The sequence below is a fragment of the Gigantopelta aegis genome, chromosome 9 (genome assembly GCF_016097555.1).
Source record: "Gigantopelta aegis isolate Gae_Host chromosome 9, Gae_host_genome, whole genome shotgun sequence".
Lineage (NCBI taxonomy): Eukaryota > Metazoa > Mollusca > Gastropoda > Neomphalida > Peltospiridae > Gigantopelta > Gigantopelta aegis.
The window spans coordinates 2,885,778-2,912,215 of NC_054707.1; the positions used below are offsets into that span (position 1 = coordinate 2,885,778).

Sequence of the window (26,438 nt, forward strand, 5' to 3'; positions counted from 1 at the left end):
GTTTTCTCGGACTCAGTGTCACAATAACCATACCATGGTGTCAGACATATGGTTAAGGGCCACACAGATATTGAGTGAGGAAACCCACTGTCACCACTTCACAGGCTACTCTTTTTCAATTAGCAGCAAGGGATCTTTTATATGCACCATCCCACAGACAGGGTAGTACATACCACAGCCTTTGATATACCAGTCGTGGTGCATTGGCTGGAACGAGAAATAGCCTAATGAGCCCACCAGTGGGGATCGATCCCAGACCGACCGCGCATCGAGCCAACGCTTTACCACTGGGCTGCGTCCCGCCCCGCTGATGAAAAATGCACCAGGCTTCCTCTGAAGACTACGTGTCAGCATGACCATGTGTTTGACATCCGATAGTCGATGATTAATTACTCAATGTGCTCTAGTGGTGTCGTTACACAGAACACACTTTAACTTTTTCCGTTTCTCTTCGAGGACCTGACAGTTGTTGTTTCTCATGATAACTGGTGACACATCACACGTACTGATGCTATTATTTAGCTTATCCTTCTCCGATGTTGCTACATCCAGATGGTCTTCTTGAGCCTGTCAGTGCTGTTCTGTCTTCAAACAATATCTGAAGTGTTTATTTTTCTCACTGACAGACAGACAGACAGACAGACAGACAGACAGACAGTTTATTCAGGTTTTTCTTCACTTGATGTCCATAAACTGAATGTCCATCACAAGCAGGACTGTGTTGGGTAGTGGGTGGGGAGCTGGTGACAAGACTTTAAATGACCCTTTATCCATGTCAATACCAGTGCTGAAAACAATCAAAAATATTATATTAAATATCTGTTGTTCTCTTTGTTGCTCAATACTGCACACATGAAAATAAATTTGCATCAACTAACATGCCCTGTTTTACATTTCTGTATTGATTGAACAGTATTGAAGAAAAAAGTTACAAAGATTTCACTTTTAAGACCCAGGATCTATGTTCTTGAAAGAGTTTTTGGTATATTTATTTTTCTATGTATGCTGTACCTTACTCTTGAAGCTGGTCGTAAATGTAAATGTTCCTTACTTGAACATTAAGCTCCCATTCTAACTCTCAGAATTATATTAATTGAAATGAGCTTTGATAGGCTCACAGTAGAAAAAAAACATTCAATACCACTGTCAAAAAAGAAAGGAAAAGGATCAAAATATTAAGATATATATTGTGACAGTTAAACTCATCTGTGACGGATTCTTTAATAAAAGTATGGAATTTAAATAGGAAGAAAACAGGGGAGACTACTCATGAACCACTGTGGCCAACTGCATAAGTAAAACATTGGCCTCAACGAGTTTCTGATTGGGTGTAACTATACTCTGTATGCTACTTACAATACAATAAAACCCAGGAAGTTGGCCTCAACGAGTTTCTGATCGGGTGTATGCTACTTACACTACAATAAAACCCAGGACGTTGGCCTCGATGATGTTCTGATCGGGCGTGGGTAGACTTGCTGAACTGATACTCAACACATGGTGTAACAGACCAGTACCTGCAATACAAAAAACAACAGTTTCACCAGCTTTGAAAAACAGCTGACGTGTAGGTGTCATAGTGCAGTGAAACCCCTCTAAACCGGACACTCATGGGGCAAAGGAAGAAAGGAAGGAATTGTTTTATTTAACAATGTACTCAACACATTTTATTTAGTTATATGGCATTGGACATATGGTTGAGGACCTCACAGAAATTGAGAGAGGAAACCTGCTGTCGCCACTTCATGAGCTACTCTTTTTGATTAGCAGCAAGGGATCTTTTATATGCACCATTCCACAGACAGGATAGCACATACCACAGTCTGGCTGGAATGAGAAATAGCCTAGTGGGCCCACCGATGGGAATCGATCCCAGACCGACAGTGCATCAAGCAAATGCTTTAGCACTGGGCTTGGTCCCACCCCAAGTAACCGGTCTAATTGAGAGAGTTTCTCTTTTGCAGTCTTCACCAGGAGAAAAATCAAGGCTAGCTTAAAATCACTCTCCTACAATGGTGCTAGACGAGAAGTTGAATGAGTTTTATTTGTTTTGTTTAACGACACCACTAGAGCATATTGATTTATTAATCATCAGCTATTGGATGTCAAACATTTGGCAATTTTGACATATAGTCGTAGAGAGGAAACCTGCTACAATTTTTCCATTAGTGGAAAGGGATCTTTATATATGTAACATCCCACAGGACAGGATAGCACATACCACAGCCTTTGACATACCAGTCGTAGTGCATTGGCTGGAACGAGAAATAGCCCAATGTGTCTATCAGCGGGGATCGATCCCAGACTGACCGCACATTAAGTGGATGCTTTACCACTGGGCTACGTCCCGCCCTTGCACTCACACGAAGTTTTGAATAAAATGTATTAAAATTGTTACTGCAAGGCGATCAATTTGCAGGTCTCCTAAAACGGTTTAGGCGAGTGTGGAGGGGTGTGGGAGTGATCACTGGCAAAGATTGCTTTTGTACTGATATTAAAAACCAAAAGGACGACAAAAAACATTTTGGTTTACAGAATGTCCAGTTTAGAAGGGTTTCACTGTATGTCTCGAGTCCGTCTGGAAATATGTTCCACCATAAGGTACTCCAGAAACTGTATTCCAAGTCTCGAGTCCGTCTGGAAATATGTTCCACCATAAGGTACTCCAGAAACTGTATTCCAAGTCTAAAACTAATGCCAAACCTGACCTCAATGTTTAGACTGAGCAAACAATCTCAACCCAATATTTTGGCTGCAGTGAAATTGCATGACAATCGGAGTATTTTATGCATTAAACATACTATTGCTTACATCCACAGGGTCATACTATTGCTTACATCCACAGGGTCATACTATTGCTTACATCCACAGGGTAGTCTTATAAACAACAAAATGTAAAATACTAAAGTTAAAAGTTAAAGTCTGTTTTGTTTAACGACACCATTATATCCTGTCCCCAAACGAAAAGAAAAATGTCTTACTTGGTAAAAGAGGCACTAGTTTGGTTTTGTTATCTTGAGCTTTCATGCCAAGGGGCAGACAGGATTCTGGTAATGGAGGCGCTGAAAACAAAACAATATCACCGGCTTTAAAAAAATACAGCCTGACTACATGGTTTACATGAATGAAGGAAACGTTTTATTTAACGATGCACTCAACACATTTTATTTATGCTTATATGGCGTCAGACATATGGTTAAAGACCACACAGATATTGAGAGAGGAAACCTGCTGTTGCCACTTCATGGGCTACTCTTTTCGATTGGCAGCAAGGGATCTTTTATATGCACCATCCCATAAACAGGATAGCACATACCATAGCCTTTGATGTACCAGCTGTGGTGCATTGGCTGGAGTGAAAAATAGTCATGGTCTACATGTTTAATACATAATATATTATTATGTTGGTTTTTTTTTTTTTTTTTTTTTTTTTTGGTGTGTGTGGGGTTTTTTTCTTTTGCTATCAAATAATTTACAATTTAATAGTGTAACATGATTAAATTTTATAATTATAAACGGAAATCTGGTCCACAAGAGGCAGTAAGTAAAATGTCAAGTGCCTGCTTGGATTCAGGCAGTTATTGTGAAATGTCTGCCAGGCTTTTACCATAGTCGGTTTGGGGTTTTTGTTTCTGGGAACATTAACACAGAAAGGATGCTGCGATGTTCTGAAAGTGCCACAGGTTGGAGGTCAGGTTAAGGTGGGAAAGGAATATTTAGCAAAACTCAAGCAAAATACCTAGCTCTGACACTCGCCAACTGCGAATTTTGAAAGCAGTTGGCGAATTTTATTTTAATTTAGCGAAATAATTTCATGTAATAATTGATATTTTTTTTAGAAAAAACCCGGATGATTTCTGCAGTTTGTGAAGTTTAATAAACAATTTGGCAAATTGTTTTGCTCAATCAGAGCTAGCCCTGACAAAAATGTGTGGTCTCTGAATAAAATACTATTATTCCTTTTGTACAAGACCGACTACTCGATAGAGTCGGGCGGGCTCCATGGTTACTGTCAAAGGAGTTACCTCAGTATCACCCGAGCCCTGTGTACACAGAACTTGCAGTGCCTGCTGGGTAATCGTCTTCCACGTGGGGTTAAACACTCGGGAGACACACCCATAATCAGACACAAGAAATGGGTCTTTAGCCCAGCTGTATCATTGGTTTGTTGTAAATCAAATAAACTCTTAAAAAGAAAATAATTACAGTGCAACAAATACAAATGCATTCTAATTATTGTCTCTAATGTTTAATGTTTGTGAAAGGTGTGTGAAAGGTTTGTGAAAGGTGTGTCCAGCATGTACTCTGGACAGTATACGTACCACCAATTTTGTATATCTTGACATCACTGAATTTGACGTCAAATGTGTGAGGGTAGAGATTGTTTCGCACACCATAGAAATACTCGCGAACCTTGTTGTCTCTATATTCGGTTCTGGTTGCCTGTGCTCGTTCTACAACCTGAAACACAACACATGCAGAGAGATGTTAACCACTTCAACTAAAGGAATCTGTGTTAACAAACCTGCTGCAGCGATCTTTTCAACAAATGAAGGAAAGGAAGGAATGTTTTATTTAACGATGCACTCAACACATTTTATTTACGGTCATATGGCATCAGACATATCATTAAGAACCACACAGATATAGACAGAGGAAACCCGCTGTCGCCAATTCATGGGCTACTCGTTTCCATTAGCAACAAGGGACCTTTTACATGCACCATCTCACAGACAGGATAGTGCGTACCATGGCCTTTGTTACACCATTTGTGGAGTACTGGCTGGGCAACCGACGGGGATCGATCCTAAACTGACCGTGCATCAAGCGAGTGCCATTACTACTGGGCAGCATTTTTCCACACATAGCAAGGATCTTTTATGCACTATCCCAGACAGGCTAGTACATACCACAGCCTTTGATATACCAGTTGTGGTGCATTGGCTGGAACGAGCCATCCATGAAGGATTCAAGAGTTTTTTTTATAAACTTTATTGAAAGTGGGTTACGGAAAAAAATAATTCATTCATGTAACTGGTTAGCTAATTAAATATCGCAGGAACCAACTTTTGATTACCTCCGGTTGTAAATTATTGCCACCTGCCTTCCTCAAATATGTGCAACATATTTTTCTATGTCAGTAAGAGAGACATTTTCATAGCTGGACTATATTAAGCTGTTATGAGATGGAAGGGTTACGAGCTACATAAAATTACATAAACCAATTATGAGTCACCTCCAAGTTTTGAAATATTATCACTTGCCAATAGAGGTCATTTTCTTGATCTCAATCAGAGAGACACTTTCCCAGCTGGACTACAGGTATATTAAGCTACCGGCCTCAGTGGTGTCGTGGTTAAGCCATCAAACATAAGGCTGGTAGGCACAGGGTTCGCAGCCCGGTACTAGCTCCCACCCAGAGCAAGTTTTACCAACTCAATGGGCAGGTGTAAGACACTACACCCTCTTCCCTCTCTCACTAACCACTAACCTACTGTCCTGGACAGACAGCCCAGATAGCTGAGGTGTGTGCCCAGGACATAGAGATTATTATACGAGCTTGTGTGTTGTACTGATTTTACGAAACGCGAGTCAGGATTTTTGTATTCCCTGAGCGAGAGCAAGGGTAATACACGAATCCTGACACGAGTTTTGTAAAATCAGTACAACTCACACGCAAGTGTAATAATTTCTTTATTATCCATATTATTATTATTTGTTGTTGTCTTTATGACTAACAAGATCCAACTAAAAATGTTTTAGCCACAACTAGAAGGAGACGACGAAATGACGTCATATTTCAAATGCACAGTCTGGTATGACGTCGTTTCCCAAAATTACGTCATTATACTTGTTATTACACGTATGCTTCGTATGATTATTATTAACTCGGTTATGTTGAACTATATGGATAATAAAGCGTGTTCGAACTTTAATTGGATATAAGCAAAAAAAATAAGTTGAAATGAAATGCTGCTGTAAGATGGAAGGATTACAAGCGTAACTAATTAATGGTGATGTGTTGTCATCAGGCCTCCTCACTTGGCTGTAAGATGGAAGGATTACAAGCGTAACTAATTAATGGTGATGTGTTGTCATCAGGCCTCCTCACTTGGCTGTAAGATGTAAGGATTACAAGCGTAACTAATTAATGGTGATGTGTTGTCATCAGGCCTCCTCACTTGGCTGTAAGATGGAAGGATACAAGCGTAACTAATTAATGGTGATGTGTTGTCATCAGGCCTCCTCACTTGGCTGTAAGATGTAAGGATTACAAGCGTAACTAATTAATGGTGATGTGTTGTCATCAGGCCTCCTCACTTGGCTGTAAGATGGAAGGATTACAAGCGTAACTAATTAATGGTGATGTGTTGTCATCAGGCCTCCTCACTTGGCTGTAAGATGGAAGGATTACGAGGCGTAACTAATTAATGGTGATGTGTTGTCATCAGGCCTCCTCACTTGGCTGTAAGATGGAAGGATACAAGCGTAACTAATTAATGGTGATGTGTTGTCATCAGGCCTCCTCACTTGGCTGTAAGATGGAAGGATTACAAGCGTAACTAATTAATGGTGATGTGTTGTCATCAGGCCTCCTCACTTGGCTGTAAGATGGAAGGATTACGAGGCGTAACTAATTAATGGTGATGTGTTGTCATCAGGCCTCCTCACTTGGCTGTAAGATGGAAGGATTACAAGTGTAACTAATTAATGGTGATGTGTTGTCATCAGGCCTCCCAGCCACTTGTACATATTAAAATATAGGAAATATAGGAGGTCTGGGAGGCCTGTTGCCATAATAAGTCCATCTCACCCCTCCCGACTTGGGAAGCAGCAGAATCTTGACAAACTCTGGCATATCACGTTTCAGTTCATTGTACAGCCGCTCCTGGTCGAGAACAAACACTGCATCCACTGAAAACAAACAACAGTTTCTGTAGATGTAAAGCTGTATCCTAACCAGACGCGTGCTATACGAACGATGTGATAATATTTTTTTCTCTCATCCTCAGGTATATAGGATAGAGCTATCCCATGAAAGAAAGCTATGTAAGAAATTTCGATCCTACATGGGATATCACACGTGCACTCATTTAACATGACATTGTTGGTAATATACGACGTCATATTAATGTGAGATGGTGACTTGAGGTCATTAGACAGTTTTAAATTAATATTTTGTTATTAAAACCTTCATTATAGAAGCTATCTTGTTAATTTATAGTGTTAAATTCTATTTACACATGAAACAAACTCAGCAAATATGATAGTGAAGTGTATTTATGATAAAATGGTCAAATAAAAAAGTTACTTGTTCAGCCATCTTTGTGTGTTCGTGTAAAATAATAGTTTATTTACCGAATGAATGAGAGAAAAAGACTCCATAATATGTGGTCATGTGGGATTGAAAACGTACATTCTCAGTGGTAAGAATTTCCACCATGGGACTTGAAAAGCCTCGTCCCAGGTCAAAATTTCCACCACCGTGGGTGTACTTTTTCTATCCCACATGACCACATATGATGGAGTCTTATAGTCCTAACATAACGCAACCATAACGACAGTCTCCATTTTGATTTTGAAATTGTTATCGACAGATGAAGCTGCCACATAAAACTGGTCTGATTGGTTAATATGCTTGTATCTTGTGTTGCGCGGGAAAAATAAAAACAATTCCCATGTATATTGTGCCATGCGCTAGACTTAATTAATCTGTTGCACTGTATGAGTGCCGTTAGAATACGGCGCCTGAAATCAATGGTATCTAAACAATCGCTCACATTGCTCACATCTTAAATGTCTCATGTACCATAAACTTATTTAGTTAATAAAGAAATAATTTGTAACGTAACATTCAGGATTAACCTAAAAAATAATAATTAAAAATGTTAAACATTATTATTTTAATTTCATACATTTAAAATTGTTTAACATGCAATGAGATAAACATTGTTTAACGACACCACTGGAGCACAATGATTAATTAATCATCAGCTATTGGATGTCAAACATTTGGTAATTCTGACATGTAGTCATCAGAGGAAACCCGCTACATTTTTCCATTAGTAGCAAGGGATCTGGTATATACACCATCCCACAGGCAGAATAGCACATACCACGGCCGTTCAGATACTAGTTGTGGTGCATTGGCTGGAACGAGAAATAGTCCAATGGGCCCACCAACGAGGATCGATCCCAAACCGACCATGCATCAAGCGAGCGCTTTACCACTGGGCTACATCCTGCCTTAAACATTAATAAATGCAATTATAAACCAAATTCTATTGACCTAAGATTTATAGTTCGTGAGATATGGTACTAAACATTAATAAATGCAATTATAAACCAAATTCTATTGACCTAAGATTTACAGTTCGTGAGAGATGGTACTAAACATTAATAAATGCAATTATAAACCAAATTCTATTGATCTAAGATTTATAGTTCGTGAGATATGGTACTAAACATTAATAAATGCAATTATAAACCAAATTCTATTGATCTAAGATTTATAGTTCGTGAGAGATGGTACTAAACATTAATAAATGCAATTATAAACCAAATTCTATTGATCTAAGATTTATAGTTGGTGAGAGATGGTACTAAACATTAATAAATGCAATTATAAACCAAATTCTATTGTCCTAAGATTTACAGTTCGTGAGATATGGTACTAAACATTAATAAATGCAATTATAAACCAAATTCTATTGATCTAAGATTTATAGTTCGTGAGATATGGTACTAAACATTAATAAATGCAATTATAAACCAAATTCTATTGTCCTAAGATTTACAGTTCGTGAGATATGGTACTAAACATTAATAAATGCAATTATAAACCAAATTCTATTGATCTAAGATTTATAGTTCGTGAGATATGGTACTAAACATTAATAAATGCAATTATAAACCAAATTCTATTGATCTAAGATTTATAGTTCGTGAGATATGGTACTAAACATTAATAAATGCAATTATAAACCAAATTCTATTGATCTAAGATTTATAGTTCGTGAGAGATGGTACTAAACATTAATAAATGCAATTATAAACCAAATTCTATTGATCTAAGATTTATAGTTCGTGAGATATGGTACTAAACATTAATAAATGCAATTATAAACCAAATTCTATTGATCTAAGATTTATAGTTCGTGAGATATGGTACTAAACATTAATAAATGCAATTATAAATGCAATTATAAACCAAATTCTATTGATCTAAGATTTATAGTTGGTGAGATATGGTACTAAACATTAATAAATGCAATTATAAACCAAATTCTATTGATCTAAGATTTATAGTTCGTGAGATATGGTACTAAACATTAATAAATGCAATTATAAACCAAATTCTATTGATCTAAGATTTATAGTTCGTGAGATATGGTACTAAACATTAATAAATGCAATTTATAACCAAATTCTATTGATCTAAGATTTATAGTTCGTGAGATATGGTACTAAACATTAATAAATGCAATTATAAACCAAATTCTATTGACCTAAGATTTATAGTTCGTGAGATATGGTACTAAACATTAATAAATGCAATTATAAACCAAATTCTATTGATCTAAGATTTATAGTTGGTGAGAGATGGTACTAAACATTAATAAATGCAATTATAAACCAAATTCTATTGATCTAAGATTTATAGTTCGTGAGATATGGTACTAAACATTAATAAATGCAATTATAAACCAAATTCTATTGACCTAAGATTTATAGTTCGTGAGAGATGGTACTAAACATTAATAAATGCAATTATAAACCAAATTCTATTGATCTAAGATTTATAGTTCGTGAGATATGGTACTAAACATCAATAAATGCAATTATAAACCTAATTCTATTGACCTAAGATTTACAGTTCGTGAGATATGGTACTAAACATTAATAAATGCAATTATAAACCAAATTCTATTGACCTAAGATTTATAGTTGGTGAGAGATGGTACTAAATATTAATAAATGCAATTATAAACCAAATTCTATTGTCCTAAGATTTATAGTTCGTGAGATATGGTACTAAACATGAAAGCAACGTTGGAGCTAAACGTAAAATTTGATGTCGCGACCGTCCTCTAAAAAGTAATACCGAGACATCTTATAACTTTGTCACGGCAAAACAAAAACTATATTTCAACGACAAACCTCAGGTTAAATTACATGTTACTGACAGTATTTCCAACTACTCAAAAATGTGATATATTACAAGCTTACCAGGGTTCGTACATATTTTTCAAGTTGATATATTCCATAACTTTTCATGACCCACTTACACAATTCCATGCCCATATGATTATTGTTTGAATTTTACTGATGAATTTTTACATCATGTACATGCAGATATTTGTATTAAACAATAATATCACTGCTAAAATCAGGTTAGGCCCAAACACACCAACGCTGGGTCTTGGTCTGGCAAAGACAACATGTATTTTGACGTCTGGAATTGTAGCTCGTATGTGTTTTTAATATATATTAAAGTATTTTTTTCAGGGTGGAGTCAGGAGTGGAAGCAATATAATTATGATTTTTCATGACTTTTTACTGAAAATCATAGTTAAATCTCAAATTCCATGACTTTCCAAGTTTTCCATGATGAGTGCAAACAAGATCAATTAAAAATTGAATACAATTTTGTAACAGTTTCTTACCTTCAAATGCACCTGCCGCTTGTTTGAGAGCCTCGTAACCACCTCCTCGTACCCATCCTCCAGTGTTAATAACAACTCCACTGACATTAACTACAAACAAGAAAACCATTGTAATCTTAAAGTTCCCTGATGTTAACTACAAACAAGAAGATCATGGTAAGTCTTAAAATTTGCCTCAAACCAGGCTCTCGGATAACACAAAAATTATCGTTTCCGATACTGTGTCGGTAGCATGTCAGTAAAATCATGGAACAAAAATTTCATATACCATGATTACTATATCAAGTACGACTATTCATCAAAAATAATATACAGTAGAATCTTGTTGGGTCAACCTCAGTAGGGGTGAATATACTGCAATACTCGAACCAAAAACGAAGTCCTGAGTAACACTTACCCGGTATGTAAACCGAATGGTTAGGCCAAACTCGGTAGGAGTGAATATACCGCAATGCTCGAACCAAAAACAAAGTCCTGAATAACACTTACTATATGTAAACTGAATGGTTGGGTCGACCTCAGTAGGGGTGAATGCACTGCAATGCTCAAACCAAAAACGAAGTCCCGAGTAACACTTACTATATGTAAACTAAATGGTTGGGTCAAACTCGGTAGAGATGAACACACCGCAATGCGCAAACCAAAAACCAAGTCCCGAGTAACACTTACTATATGTAAACTAAATGGTTGGGTCGAACTCGGTAGGGGTGAATACACCTAATGCTTCGGGTAGTTCGACCCAACCATTCGGTTTACATACACAGGCTTTCAAGCCAGATTTTGTGAAAAATAAGGGCTTTTTTTAGGGCAAAATTCTTAAAAAATAAGGGCTATTTTTAGGAATGTTTAGGACTTTTTTGACAAAAATAAGGACTGAAATTCAATAATCAATATAAAAGAAAAACATTCTGTACTCACCTCCAGGGAGAACATAAATACAAAAGCTAATTACCAACTCAGAAGATCATGCCAATGGTCATTAACAGCGATATTCAGCATATCAATACAACCAGATTAAAGTAATCTGATATGGTGCAAATCCATGCTGAATATGATGCTGATAGCCACCAAGATGTCTTCTGAGAAATACATTAATTCAACATATTCATTATCTGAAAGTATACTAAGGCTAGATTTAATTAATTCCAACACTTATTTTATGTTGCATTTATAAAAATTTGAAAATTTAGGATTTTCACCCAAAAATTAGGGCTTTTTAGGATTTTGAAGCTTTAATAAGGAATATTAGGGCTGCTGTCAAAAAATAAGGAAAATTAGGAAAATAAGGGCCCGCCTGCATACAGTAAGTGTTACTCGGAACTTCGTTTTTTTACTACATATAGTAAACTGAATGGTTAGGTCAAACTCAGATAGGGGTAAATACAACACTATGCTCGAACTAAAAACAAAGTTCAGAGTTACACTTACTATATGTAAACTGAATGGTTGGGTCGACCTCAGGTAGGGGTGAATACACCGCAATGCTCGAACCAAAAACGAAGTCCCGAGTAACACTTACTATATGTAAACTAAATGGTTGGGTCGACCTCAGTAGGGGTGAATACACCGCAATGCTCAAACCAAAAACGAAGTCCCGAGTAACACTTACTATATGTAAACTAAATGGTTGAGTCAAACTCGGTAGAGGTGAATACACCTAATGCTTCGGATAGTTCAACCCAACCATTCGGTTTACATACAGTGTTACTCGGAACTTCGTTTTTTTACTACATATAGTAAACTGAATGGTTAGGTCAAACTCAGATAGGGGTAAATACAACACTATGCTCGAACTAAAAACAAAGTTCAGAGTTACACTTACTATATGTAAACCGAATGGTTAGGTCAAACTCGGTAGGTGTGAATACACCGCAATGCTCGAACCAAAAATGAAGTCCTGAGTAACACTTACTATATGTAAACTGAATGGTTGGGTTGAACTCAGGTAGGGGTGAATACACTGCAACGCTCGAACTAAAAACGAAGTTCCGAGTAACACTTACTGTATGTAAACCTAATGGTTAGGTCAAACTACCCGAAGGGTCAGACACTTTTTCAAGCACCGACGGGGTTCGAGCCAACAGGATTCAACTGTATATATAATTAGTTTTTAAAACAGTTCCCAATGGGTTCCCATGATCACAAGGCATGGAACCGAAAAAGTGTTTCCCTTGAAATTTGAAATCTTATGGCCTGTGAAATCATAGTAACAATAACACAGAAAATATTAAGTAATTTATGCTCAAACAATATGTAAACAATCTAGTGATTAGTCAGATACATGTAAGCATTGATTAATTAACTTTCATTTAGAAACTTTCGTTACAACATGCTTTTTACTGAAAATTGTAAACATTGTCTATAGCTTTTTTTAATTAACCCCGTTTCCCTCATTCTGTTTGAAAATGAAATCTCTTGTAGTCCGAGTTCAGTGACCACAACAGAAATCCTTGAACATTAAAAGTCACAGACCCTAGTTTCAACTCATGAAAATGGACACTAAATTTGATAAATCTACAATCCTATAACACATCTCGATAAAGTTACAATAGGGTGAAGCAAGAGTGTGATGTTGAAATGGAGAAATTCCCCTTAAAAATAAACTACAGTGTGTCTCCATAATCATTTCTTCTTTGAGCTACATGCATTTTTAAACAAATGAAAAATGCATTTTGTGGTAATATAAACACCAGAATTATCGAGAAACAATTCGGAAATGGCTAATCTAAACAATAAAATCATGTCCAATTCCAATTATCAAAAACGGCTTTAATAATGACATATATGTCATAGTGTTTAAAAACTAGGTTTTGTCACTTTAAAAGTTAAAGTTTCTTTTGTTTAATGACACCACTAGAGCACATTGATTTATTAATCATCAGCTAGTGGATGTCAAACATTTGGTAATTTTGACATATAGTCTTAGAGAGAAAACCCACTATATTTTTCCATTAGTACCAAGGAATCTTTTATATGCAGTCCCACAGACAGGGTAGCACATACCACGGCCTTTGATATACCAGTCATGGTGCACTGGCTGGAACGATAAATAGCCCAATGGGCCCACTGTCAGGGATCGATCCCAAACAGACCGAGCTTCAAGTGAGTGCTTTACCACTGGGCTACGTCGCGCCGCGTGACTTTAAAAGGTCAGTAAATGAAGCAGCTATTTACTTTTGTTGCTCTGTTCACAGCGCAGGTTGATGACGTCTGCGAGGCGGGTCACCAGCATGTTGTACAAGGTCAGGTTGTCCGCAGGACTGTAGTGACCATAGTGGAACACTAGCGGTGCATTCTGGGAAAACCCTTCCTCTACATCGGCCGGTCTCTCCACCACGAAAGCACCTAAAAAAAACAAAACACCCAAAGAGTTAAAATCTATATATCCTATGGTTAATACTATTGATATCTTCATAATAATTCTACACAATTAAATGTCTCAACTGCCAGAAACTAATTTGATAAAAAAAAAAAAAAATTGTGATGTAATATTCAGGATTAAGTTAAATTTAATTTTTTTTAGTCAATTTTTTTTCCTTAGTTTAAAATATTTTTTTAACATACACTGAAATGGATATTCATAGATGCAACTATAAACCAAGTTTGGCTGATCTAGGGCTTACAGTTTGTTAAAAATTGAGCTAAATGAAGCATGTTTAAAGCTGACACCATTGCCACAGGAAAGGTAATATCTATATTGTGCATTTTCACATCGTTAGACCAGCCCCAGTGGCATCGTGGTTAGGCCATCGGTCTACAGGCTGGTAGGTACTGGGTTCAGATCCCAGTCGAGGCATTACTTTTTTAATCCAGATACAGACTCCAAACCCTGAGTGAGTGCTCCGCAAGGCTCAGTGGGTAGGTGTAAACCACTTGCACCGACCAGTGATCCATAACTGGTTCAACAAAGGCCATGGTTTGTGCTATCCTGCCTGTGGGAAGCGCAAATAAAAGATCCCGTGCTGCTAATTGGAAAGAGTAGCCCAAGTAGTGGCGACAGCGGGTTTCCTCTCAAAATCTGTGTGGTCCTTAACCATGTCTGATGCCATATGACCATAAATAAAATGTGTTGAGTGCGTCGTTAAATAAAACATTTCTTTCTTTCTTTCTTTCACATCGTTAAGACCAGACAAACATTTTCTTATTAGGAAGGCTACACAATGTAGAAAAAAAATTCCTAATAGGAAATATGATAAATCTATGAAAGGAAAACTACAGTCTGTATGGCTAAGATTGGATATAAATATGACTGCTGCTTACCTATTGTTCCTGGAATTCCAACATGACCCTGCTCAGAAATAAACCAAAAAGAAGAAGACAACTTTTAGGTTTCTTGAAACATTAATGCTCAGGCAAGTCAACCATTTACAATTAATTTTAAAGTTCATACCCAACACTGCTTATTCAAATAAGAGGTTAAATTAGATAAATATGGCAAGAAAATTCAAAACCTTTTTTTCCCTTTATATTTTGGTTTGTGTGCCCATTTTTATATCCCACAAGCCATTTAATATGTATTAATCAGGGCTTAAAGGTAGTACTAAACCAAATAACTTCCGGCTGGGTCAAAGTTGGAGGTGCACCGAACTTTTGATTTCATCTAGTGCCAATGTGTCAAGTAGCCTTGTGCTTGAAACATGTATGGGGTACCTGTAAAAAAAAGTACTTGAATTTTGTGCGAAACTAGGGTAGTCATAGACGCTACCTGTTATCTCAGAAACGAGCAGCTTGACCCCCATTTTTTTCTGATTCACTTTAAGTGTAAGGGGTGGTAGTATTTATATCCGTGGCATTTATGTCGGTTGATACGTTGCAGGTAGGAGTTTTAGCCACATATGTTACTATTGTCTTCTATGGGATTTGATTTGGTAGTATACACCCTATAGCACATATTCAGTGCATAATAAAAAATATTATGATTTTGTCATTTTATTTAATTAAACTATACTGGTTGATTAATTAGCCATCACTCGATCATGAAAGTTCACAATGACCTTGACCTTGACAATAATCTCTGTACATGGCTCTGAATGGAGTTTGAATCAAAGTTAGCACTGAAGAAAAGTTGGTTTTGGCCTATAATTCATACTGTAAAGATTTCAATAATTTCTTTTTACATGGTATTTGACTTGCCATATACAACTGCTCTTAAATATGGTATTATATATAGGCAACCTGAACTAAGATTTTAATAGCAATTTATTTTTATATTAAAAATAGCATGTGCCAATAGTGGGTTAATGTCTTTAGTTTCCATTAACATTGTTAATTTTTTATGTATGACATTCTGAAAACTCAAATTTGTAAAGAAGTTGATTTTTATTGTCATTTTGACATATTTATAGGGTGCTGAGTTATATTTTAGACAAATTTGTAGTTTTATGCAAAATTTAAAGTAAATTTGAAGAAAAACTTTACCAAAAACATAATTAAATTTGTTGTCATTATTGTGCCTTCTGTTCTTATTTGTACATAACAATAAGGTTGTTAAACATATCCTTAGATCTCCAGATCATTTTTTGTTCTTAATAATCACTTAGTTGGCTCTCATGAAAAGCATTTTGAGTTTATACTAGATTCAGAACCAATGTTTTCAGATTTGATTATCTGCCTTGGATTAAGTTGATAATTTATTTTATTGTTAAAGCTGTATTACCTAATGTTACTAGCTAAATAAAATGCTGGATTACAGATTGTAGGAATACATCTAATGTACATATTGTATTCATCCGGATTAGAAAATAATGCAAGAAAATAGATGTTCGGGTAATTTTGTCATTTAAAAATAGTTTTTTTCAGTAATTAATCAAAAATAAATGTGTTAAAGCTGCATGATTATTCCAGATATCACAACTATTAAAACCTCCAACTACAGTAGGCTATAAATAAAATATAGTCAGGTATATTGGTGGCTGCCAATAGTTTTGATGGTTCATTATGAAAATCAGCATGGCCGATGGATTTGAAATTCCCACACCTGGTAACTTGAAGACACCCACACCCAGCATACAGGATTTCCTCCCAACACTAATGTTCAGGACATTAAGTCATTACTTCATACAGGTACAGTCATGTTTGTGTTTCCTTCCTCAGACAGTGTATTTTTTTAATACTGATATTTCTTTGATATGCCTGTTAAGGTCTTCATAATCTAGGCCCCTGCGCCTGCTGTAACCTCAACGTGGTGCAGGGGTGTAACATTCTCTTCGAGAATGGCCAATACAGCACAAATTGAAGTTTAGAATAAAAGTCAGTATCCGTCTGTGATATTTGTATTTGTATTTTTGCACAGTTCTTTACACTGTTTTTATTTATATCTTGAATTTTTCTATTCATGTTGATCATCACCTTGTTTGTTTCCATTACCATAGTTTGACACCCAGTAGCCGATGTATTTTTCGTGCTGGGGTGTCGTTAAACATTCATTCATTCATAATCTAGGGGTCAATCAAGTGCATGTGTTTTAATGGAATTCTTTAAAGGGGTAGAGGTACTCTGACTATCTTTGTTGTCTCTACATATATACCTGAGTACACAAACCCAACTGAAAGTAAATATCTTCAGGTGTTTTATTTTAAAACATTTTGTTGTTTAATGACATATTGCATTTGTACAAAACTATATGCAATATATATGCTTTTTTAGGTGTACATTATATTAGGTTGCACTGTAGAAACAACAGTCTCAGTGAGGTTGTCAGTTTATGTCAGAATACACCAGATCCTGGTTGTCATAAAGACACATAGGTAGCTGGACACTTTTTGAAAAATGTATGTTATCAGTATAGGTTGTACTAAACAAAATAACTTCCGGCTGGGTCAAAGTTCGAGGTGCACCCAACTTTTGATAGAGAAGTGAACACCACAAGTCCTGTGATTGGTTATAAATGTGAGTGTGTTGGTTGTAAAAAATAATAGTTTCATCTGGGTAAAAAAAACGTGCAATTTTATTTCATCTAGTACCAATGTGTCAAGTAGCCGTGTGCTTGAAACATGTATGGGGTACCTGTAAAAAAAAGTACTCGAATTTTGTGCGAAACTAGGGTAGTCATAGACGCTACCCGTTATCTCAGAAACGAGCAGCTTGACCCCCATTTTTTTCTGATTCACTTTAAGTGTGAGGGGTGGTAGTATTTATATCTGTGGCGTTTATGTCGGTTGATACGTTGCAGGTAGGAGTTTTAGCCACATATGTTACTATTGTCGTCTATGGGATTTGATTTGGTAGTATACACCCTATAGAGACTGTTCTGAGATTGCTGTCATTGTATGTCCAAATTTTCGACAAATGCCACATGATTTTTTACCTAGCTTTCTGGTGAATTAATAATGAAACGTATTCACCAAATTCAAGTTTAATAGTTTAATTCACCTTTGGCGATTTGGCAAATAACTTCTGAAACTGTGATTAAATTGTGTGTGTTGTTAAATGATTGAGTCATACACGATGCAGTCAAACCTCTAGCAGCTACATGCTAACAGCCCACATTCTTATTCTCCCAAATCATCTCATATATTAAATAGAGGATAATAAACGAGTTATCAACTTTGTCCGGAGTGAAAATTATTTCATAAGGAAAATAAATTTGATACTAACTGGTAACTAGTTAGTTATTCTATTTATTACCCCAGCTATTTGTTTTTTTTTAAAAGCTTTTATTTTCGATATAGCCTACATCGGCTACACATCCATGTATACAAAAACGACGTAAACTACTTTACTGTTCTGGGTATTGCTTTAACTTTGTATTTTATTCACGGTTCAGACAATTTAAAAAAAAAAAAGTTCTATATATTCTGTAAAAAAAAAAAAATCTATAATGAATTGCATTAAACTACCATTTTATTACAAGTTTAACCCTGAAACCAGAAAGACGTAAATGCAAACACTTTAAACTATGTGACATCATATTGTGTGTGCTTTGCGAAATTTTTATGACATCATATTCAGTACAAACAAGGTGACTGGTTTGTTGGCATCAAGTCGTCAGTAGTAGTGCATGTTAAACCAATGCATGATAATTTCTCAGTGAGAAATGATGATTTTTATTTTCCTCCGTTAAGAGTGCCTGCTGGGGTAATAAAAACCGATCTGACTTAAGCAGCCACCTATCATTAAAGACCACTTTTGATATTTTCTGTGATGGCTGGTTAACATATGGTTTCACTGTATATAGAGGATACTCCCCTGTGATTAAAATTTGACCAATCAAGATTATAAGAAGCGATATCTCCTGCTGAAATATCGCAAATTATAGTGCCAGCAATATCTCCTACAAAAGCCTTTAATGGATGATAAACACAATTACCTGTCCAACATCCAAATCTGTCAAGATGGGACTTCGGCCCAACCTCACAGCATAGTTAGCCAGCATACGACACAAAGTGCTCTTGCCAACATCAGTCGGTCCAACCACAAGCACCTGCAAATAATACATAACACACACAAACAATGTCAGTTCTAATTCCACACATTTGTAAGAACGAATCTTATTGAATGTCTTCTAAATACGAAGAAGTAAAACCTGCATTTTACCAGCCACAGATTTGGAAGTCGACCTAGGTCATAACTTATTCAAAGAACAAGGATGTTTAGTAATGATGTCATAATGACAACTTCTTTATTGTACATAATGTATACAGAATAAATTAAATACTGAATCCTGTGATAGTCAGAAATAAACATATTCTGTAATTAGGCTTTATCTATACATGATAGGTGATGAAACATCTCTCTCATGGAACATTTTGTTGCGAACTGTGTTGTGATTCGCTATGCAACTTTCAGAGATCAATACACCACAATAAAACACTAAACAGTAGTTGTTAATCAATTTCCAATTGACCAGAAATATCCCTAATCAAGACTTTGAAAACAAAATGTTCCCTGGGCCCTCTACAACACTCGTGTTTACCCTCTACAACACTTGTGTTAAATATTAAAGCCTATTTACTTTGAGCCCTCTACAACACTTGTGTTTAATATTAAAGCCTATTTACCCTGGGCCCTCTACAACACTTGTGTTAAATATTAAAGCCTATTTACATTGAGCCCTCTACAACACTTGTGTTAAATATTAAAGACTATTTACCCTGAGCCCTCTACAACACTTGTGTTTAATATTAAAGCCTATTTACCCTAGGCCCTCTACAACACTTTTGTTTAATATTAAAGCCTATTTACCCCGAGCCCTCTACAACACTTGTGTTTAATATTAAAGCCTATTTACCCTGGGCCCTCTACAACACTTGTGTTAAATATTAAAGCCTATTTACATTGAGCCCTCTACAACACTTGTGTTAAATATTAAAGCCTATTTACCCTGAGCCCTCTACAACACTTGTGTTTAATATTAAAGCCTATTTACCCCGAGCCCTCTACAACACTTTTGTTTAATATTAAAGCCTATTTACCCCGAGCCCTCTACAACACTTGTGTTAAAAACTAAAGCACGTTTACCCTGGGCCCTCTGGAACAATCGTCCTCTGCCTTCTGTCTCATCTGTTCGAGCGCAGCGTGCGAGTTGACGTACATCACCATTGGGGTCTCCTTCGACACGTACGCCACCTCAGTCTTACCTTTCATGTACCCTCGTTAAGAAAACGTAACCGTCAGCAAATAACAAATCATCTGTTTCTGTTTACACAATATTTAGTGTTCAAAATAGCCAGCTCCACTAACAATTTAGATACAAATTATTAATAAGAAAGAAAAGAAAGAAATGTTTTATTTAACGATGCACTAAACACATTTTATTTACGGTTATATGGTGTTAGACATATGGTTAAGGACCACACAGATATTGAGAGGAAACCACTGTCGCCACTTCATGAGCTAATCTTTTCGATTAGCAGCAATGGTTCTGTTATATGCACCATCCCACAGACAGGGTAGTACATACCACTACTTTGATATATCAGTCGTGGTGCACTGGCTGGAACGAGAAATAGCCCGATGGGTCCACCAATGGGGATAGATCTCACACTGACCGCACATCAGCGAGCGCCTTACCATTGGGCTAAGTCCCGCCACCAAATTATTAATAAAGTTACTGACTCCAGTTACCTTAATAAGTGTACATACTACATGCGTGTATCATGGTAACCTACATTGGACTTTCTGAACAAGAACTCTGGGTGTCTATAAATCTTAAGTCAAAATCTCTGTTACAAGGATATTCTGATGGAGCATCCGTGCCATGTAAAGATTGCAACCTTCGAACCTGGAGGAAACGTGTACGTCTTGTTCTTGGCCAACTCAGAGCCAAATATCTCCCCCATTCCTTCACTGAGCTGTGAAAACAAATACACATTATTATCTCCCCCATTCCTTCACTGAGCTGTGAAAACAAATACACATTAATATCTCCCCCATTCCTTCACTGAGCTGTGAAAACAAATACACATTATCTCCCCCATTCCTTCACTGAGCTGTGAAAACAAATACACATTAATATCTCCCCCATTCCTTCACTGAGCTGTGAAAACAAATACACATTAATATTTCAACGATTCCTTCACTGAGCTGTGAAAAGAAATACACATTAATATCTCAACGATTCCTTCACTGAGCTGTGAAAACAAATACACATTAATATCTCAATGATTTTCACTGAGCTGTGAAAACAAATCACTCTCAGTTTTACACATTATACCTGGAGTAAAACAGGTATATTTTAATAATGTATATATATTTTAATCATTCTTAGTTTTACACATTATACATCCAGTAAAACAGGTATATTTTAACAATGTATATATATTTTAATCACTGTTTTACACATTATACCTGAAGTAAAACAGGTATATTTTAACAATGTATATATATTTTAATCACTCTCAGTTTTACACATTATACCTGGAGTAAAACAGGTATATTTTAATAATGTATATATATTTTAATCATTCTTAGTTTTACACATTATACCTGGTGTAAAACAGGTATATTTTAACAATGTATATATATTTTAATCACTCTGTTTTACACATTATACCTGAAGTAAAACAGGTACATTTTAACAATGTATATATATGTTAATTGTTCTTAGTTTTATACATTATACCTCAAGTAAAACTGTTGCATTGGATTCCACTTCAAATCTCAGTTCAGAGTTCGGATCAAGCTTGTATTTTTCAGTAAATTGCTGAAATTAGAAGAAGAAAAATGACAATTATAATTTACGACTAAACACAAATACTGCAAAAAGGTATGATATGCACATCATGGGTAGGATGACACAAAGGATGATGTACAACAGTCTCACAATTACTCACTCCACAGGCATAAAACCAGAACCCTAAGATATACAGCTGTGACCTGTCTCACCCTAGATGTACAGCTATGATCTGTCTGACCCTAGATGTACAGCTATGATCTGTCTGACCCTAGATGTACAGCTATGACCTGTCTTACCTTGATGTACAGTTATGATCTGTCTCACCTAGATGTACAGCTATGATCTGTCTCACCCTAGATGTACAGCCATGTTCTGTCTGACCCTAGATGTACAGCTATGATCTGTCCGACCCTAAATGTACAGCTATGTTCTGTCTGATCCTAAATGTACAGCTATGTTCTGTCTGATCCTAAATGTACAGCTATGATCTGTCTCAGCTAGATGTACAGCTATGATCCGTCTCACCCTAGATTTACAACTATGATATGTCTCACCCTAGATGTACAACTATGATCTGTCTCAGCTAGATGTACAGCTATGATCTGTCTCAGCTAGATGTACAGCTATGATCTGTCTCACCCTAGATGTACAGCTATGATCTGTCTCAGCTAGATGTACAGCTATGATCTGTCTCAGCTAGATGTACAGCTATGATCTGTCTCAGCTAGATGTACAGCTATGATCTGTCTCACCCTAGATGTACACCTATGATCTGTCTCACCCTAGATGTACACCTATGATCTGTCTCACCCTAGATATACAGCTATGATCTGTCTCACCCTAGATGTACAGCTATGATCTGTCTCACCCTAGATGTACAGCTATGATCTGTCTCAGCTAGATGTACAGCTATGATCTGTCTCACCCTAGATGTACAGCTATGATCTGTCTCACCCTAGATGTACACCTATGATCTGTCTCACCCTAGATATACAGCTATGATCTGTCTCAGCTAGTTGTACAGCTATGATCTGTCTCACCCTAGATGTCCAGCTATGATTTGTCTCACCTAGATGTACAGCTATGATTTGTCTCACCCTAGATGTACAGCTATGATCTGTCTCACCTAGATGTACAGCTATGATCTGTCTCACCCTAGATGTACAGCTATGATCTGTCTTACCCTAGATGTACAGCTATGACCCGTCTCACCCTATATGTACAGCTATGATCTGTCTCACCCTAGATGTACAGCTATGATCTGTCTCAGCTAGATGTACAGCTATGATCCGTCTCACCCTAGATTTACAACTATGATATGTCTCAACCTAGATGTACAACTATGATCTGTCTCAGCTAGATGTACAGCTATGATCTGTCTCAGCTAGATGTACAGCTATGATCTGTCTCACCCTAGATGTACAGCTATGATCTGTCTCACCCTAGATGTACAGCTATGATCTGTCTCACCCTAGATGTACAGCTATGATCTGTCTCAGCTAGATGTACAGCTATGATCTGTCTCACCCTAGATGTACAGCTATGATCTGTCTCACCCTAGATGTACACCTATGTACTTTCATCTATATATATTTTACACAATTTTTCCACAACAATAAAAATGAAATTGCACATTTAATTAAATAATGATCAAAATACTGACACTTTCGCTAGTTAGTATACTCAGCCATTGTTGTAGCTTTTAACAGTGATAGCCACCTAGTGAGCGGTTGGAAGGGGCGGGACGTAGCCCAGTGGTAAAGCACTCACTTGATGCGCGGTCGGGGTGGGATCGATCCCCATCGGTGGGACCATTGGGCTATTTCTCATCCCAGCCAGTGCACCACGACTGGTACATCAAAGGCCGTGGTATGTGCTATCCTGTCTATGGGATGGTGCATATAAAAGATCCCTTGCTGCTAATCGAAAAGAGTAGTCCATAAGTGGTGACAGCGGCTTTTCTCTCTCAATATCTGTGTGGTCCGTAACCATATGTCCGACGCCACATAATCATAAATAAAATGTGTGCGTTGTTAAATAAAAAATTAAAAAAAAACAGTGACTTGGTCAGTATTTGGTATGACATGTTTTTTTGACAACAAACTTATTCGATTTGATAGATAGATAGATAGATGACTAGTTTAACGTGCTCATATACCACTAGGGTTTTGAACATGCCCATCCAGAGTCCGACCTCCGATAAGATCGGTAGCCTGACTCAGGGGTGGAGAGTTGAAAATGGGCAGAATTTTGAAAATAGCAATTAGTAAAAAAGTTAATAGAATTAAAAATAAAAAATTAAATTAAGTTACAAGCCAAAAATAAAAAGAATTGACTGCTTGGCCAAATATTTATATATTTGGAGCATTTCAGAAGGGCAATAAAAAAATAAATAAGAGAAAGAAGAGAGGATCGGACCATTTATTAATATTAAAAAAACAGAAAGTAATTTCGACATAAAATTTGGAACGAAGGTCTAAAAGTTTAACGTCCGATCTATATGTCCACGTGAATGGCCTCATTAAGGCTGTTGGGGTGCACAGCTTGTAGGGACGAGATGGGTTGCATCCTGTCGAGAAAATCCCTAGATTGACAGTCATTAGACTTTGAAGGTGTCGTGCTGTGCTGAAATACCGATCTTGAGAAGCCGAATCCGTCTGAATGAGAGAGTATCAGACTAGGGTATAGTCCAGTCGTCATAGGTTGGTTTAGTGGTGCGGACGGGCCCGACTCCAGAGGATACGAGATGGTATCAATATAAAACAAATGAAAAATTTAAATATACATGTAAATGGCACTGAGTATTCAATGTGGAATTCAAAACTATTTTGACAGGGGTGAACTAAAGGTATCTGCATGTTCTGCTTCGAAACCCATTGTTGGTCATACTGCATCAAAAAGATTACATGTTAATAGTATACACAAATAAACTAACAATAAACCTAAAAATAGCAAGATATATTGAATTTAATGTTTATATTTTAATCATGTTCAAAAAATATATACAGTGAAACCCCTCAAAACCGGACACTCAGTAAACCGGAACTCCTTCAAAACCGGACATTTTACACCGTCCCGTGATTTGCATATCTTTTAACACTAAAATTTACCCCTCTAAACCAGAAACCCCTCTAAACTGCACCAGACGAAATTATCCGGTCCCATTATGTTCCTTTAATGGAAATTTTACCTTGGAAAACCAGACAGTCACACCACTGTCAATCATTACTGCATTACTTCTACTTCGAATACCCACTCAGCCGGTAACATGATTGTGACTGAGTACGCAGAGCTAATTACATGTGCGCATGCTCCAGTGTCACTGTGGTCAGTTGACAAATACCAATTAAGGGATTAATTAACAGCTTTGATCTCTAACTAACTGGAGGAAACACATGTACTCCCTTTATTCTGAGCTAAATTGTTACAAAGTTAGGTTAACTTACGAATTTGATTGAGCTTCTTTTCATAGCCTACATGTTCATCTCATGATTATCGCAATGAACGGCAAAGCAACTAGGAATTTAATTCATTTTTCCAATTGTCTGAACCCTTTTTTTGTTGTTTTGTTTTTTATCTTTGCAAAGTTTATTTAACAATATAAAGAGTAACAAAGAGTAAAATTGTTTGGCTTGGTTTAGCTTAAAATTTGTCAACAGTGTTTCATTTTAGTATTTACTTTGGACATGTCGGAACGACCAGCGAAACACCACTAAGTTGAATTAATGCTTGATGATAAACTTAAAATAATTTAAAAGTTAGAAAGTGTTTTATTAGTTACTATATCAGTAGAGAACACCAACCAACGAACGGTTTACCTCAATACTGAAACGTCTGTAAACCGGATACCCCTCAAAACCGGACTTTTTTCTTGGTACCATGGCTGTCCGGTTTTAAGGGGTTTCACTGTATAATTATTTCTGCACCACACAAGGGTTTTGCTTATCTGCTTCAAGAGCAGGACATAGCGTCGATAGCCCAGTGGTAATGCGCAGTCGGTCTAGGGTCATTCCTCTTTGCCAAGGCTTTGATGAGCCCACTGGATTATTTCTTCATCCAATCAGTGCACCATGACTGATATATCAAAGGTCGTAGTATATTCTATCCTGTCTATTGGATGCCTGGATGGTAATTAATCAAGATAAACGTATCCTGCACGATATTTATTATTATGATGTTTATTGCTGTCCAATAAATGTCAAAAAACAAACCGTATATGTTTACCTTGGTGAACTAGCCCGGATGGTACATCCGATATAAAAAGATCCCTTGCCATTAATGAAAAAAGCCCAAAAACATAGCGGGTTTCCTCTTTAAGACATGTAAAAATTACCAAATGTTAAATGTTTGATAACAAATACCCGATTATTAATAAATCAATGTGCTCTAGTGATGTGGGTAAAGAAATAAACTTCAAGTTAAAGTTGAACTTTTTATCCGCTTCAAAATTCAACACACGTTTTGGCCAAAAATGGATAGGTTTTCGTGAGATATGTTTCGGTTTGGGTACGTCATGTCTTGTATCACTATTCTTTTATCAGTTAAATACCTCATCCTTTGTTTCTTCTGTCATATTAACTAAAAACTGTCACTCTGAAATAAGAAACTACTTTAAATCACAGAATTCAGATTTGAACAACAATATTAATGCTTTA

At 36.5% G+C, this 26,438-nt stretch overlaps 1 protein-coding gene across 1 annotated transcript; it reads right to left on the minus strand.

The window, feature by feature from the left end:
* Nucleotides 1-645: 645 nt before the first annotated feature.
* Nucleotides 646-26,438, minus strand: LOC121381357 (polyribonucleotide 5'-hydroxyl-kinase Clp1-like). Its single transcript, XM_041510639.1, has 13 exons — nucleotides 26,333-26,438; nucleotides 21,730-21,810; nucleotides 20,846-20,959; nucleotides 20,127-20,252; nucleotides 18,976-19,089; nucleotides 14,928-14,955; nucleotides 13,842-14,012; nucleotides 10,668-10,757; nucleotides 6,815-6,915; nucleotides 4,323-4,461; nucleotides 2,982-3,062; nucleotides 1,418-1,517; nucleotides 646-787 (listed from the first exon to the last, which is right to left on the minus strand). Exons 1-13 carry the CDS (start codon nucleotides 26,354-26,356, stop codon nucleotides 676-678), a joined length of 1,281 nt encoding a protein of 426 aa, XP_041366573.1. The 5' UTR covers nucleotides 26,357-26,438; the 3' UTR covers nucleotides 646-675.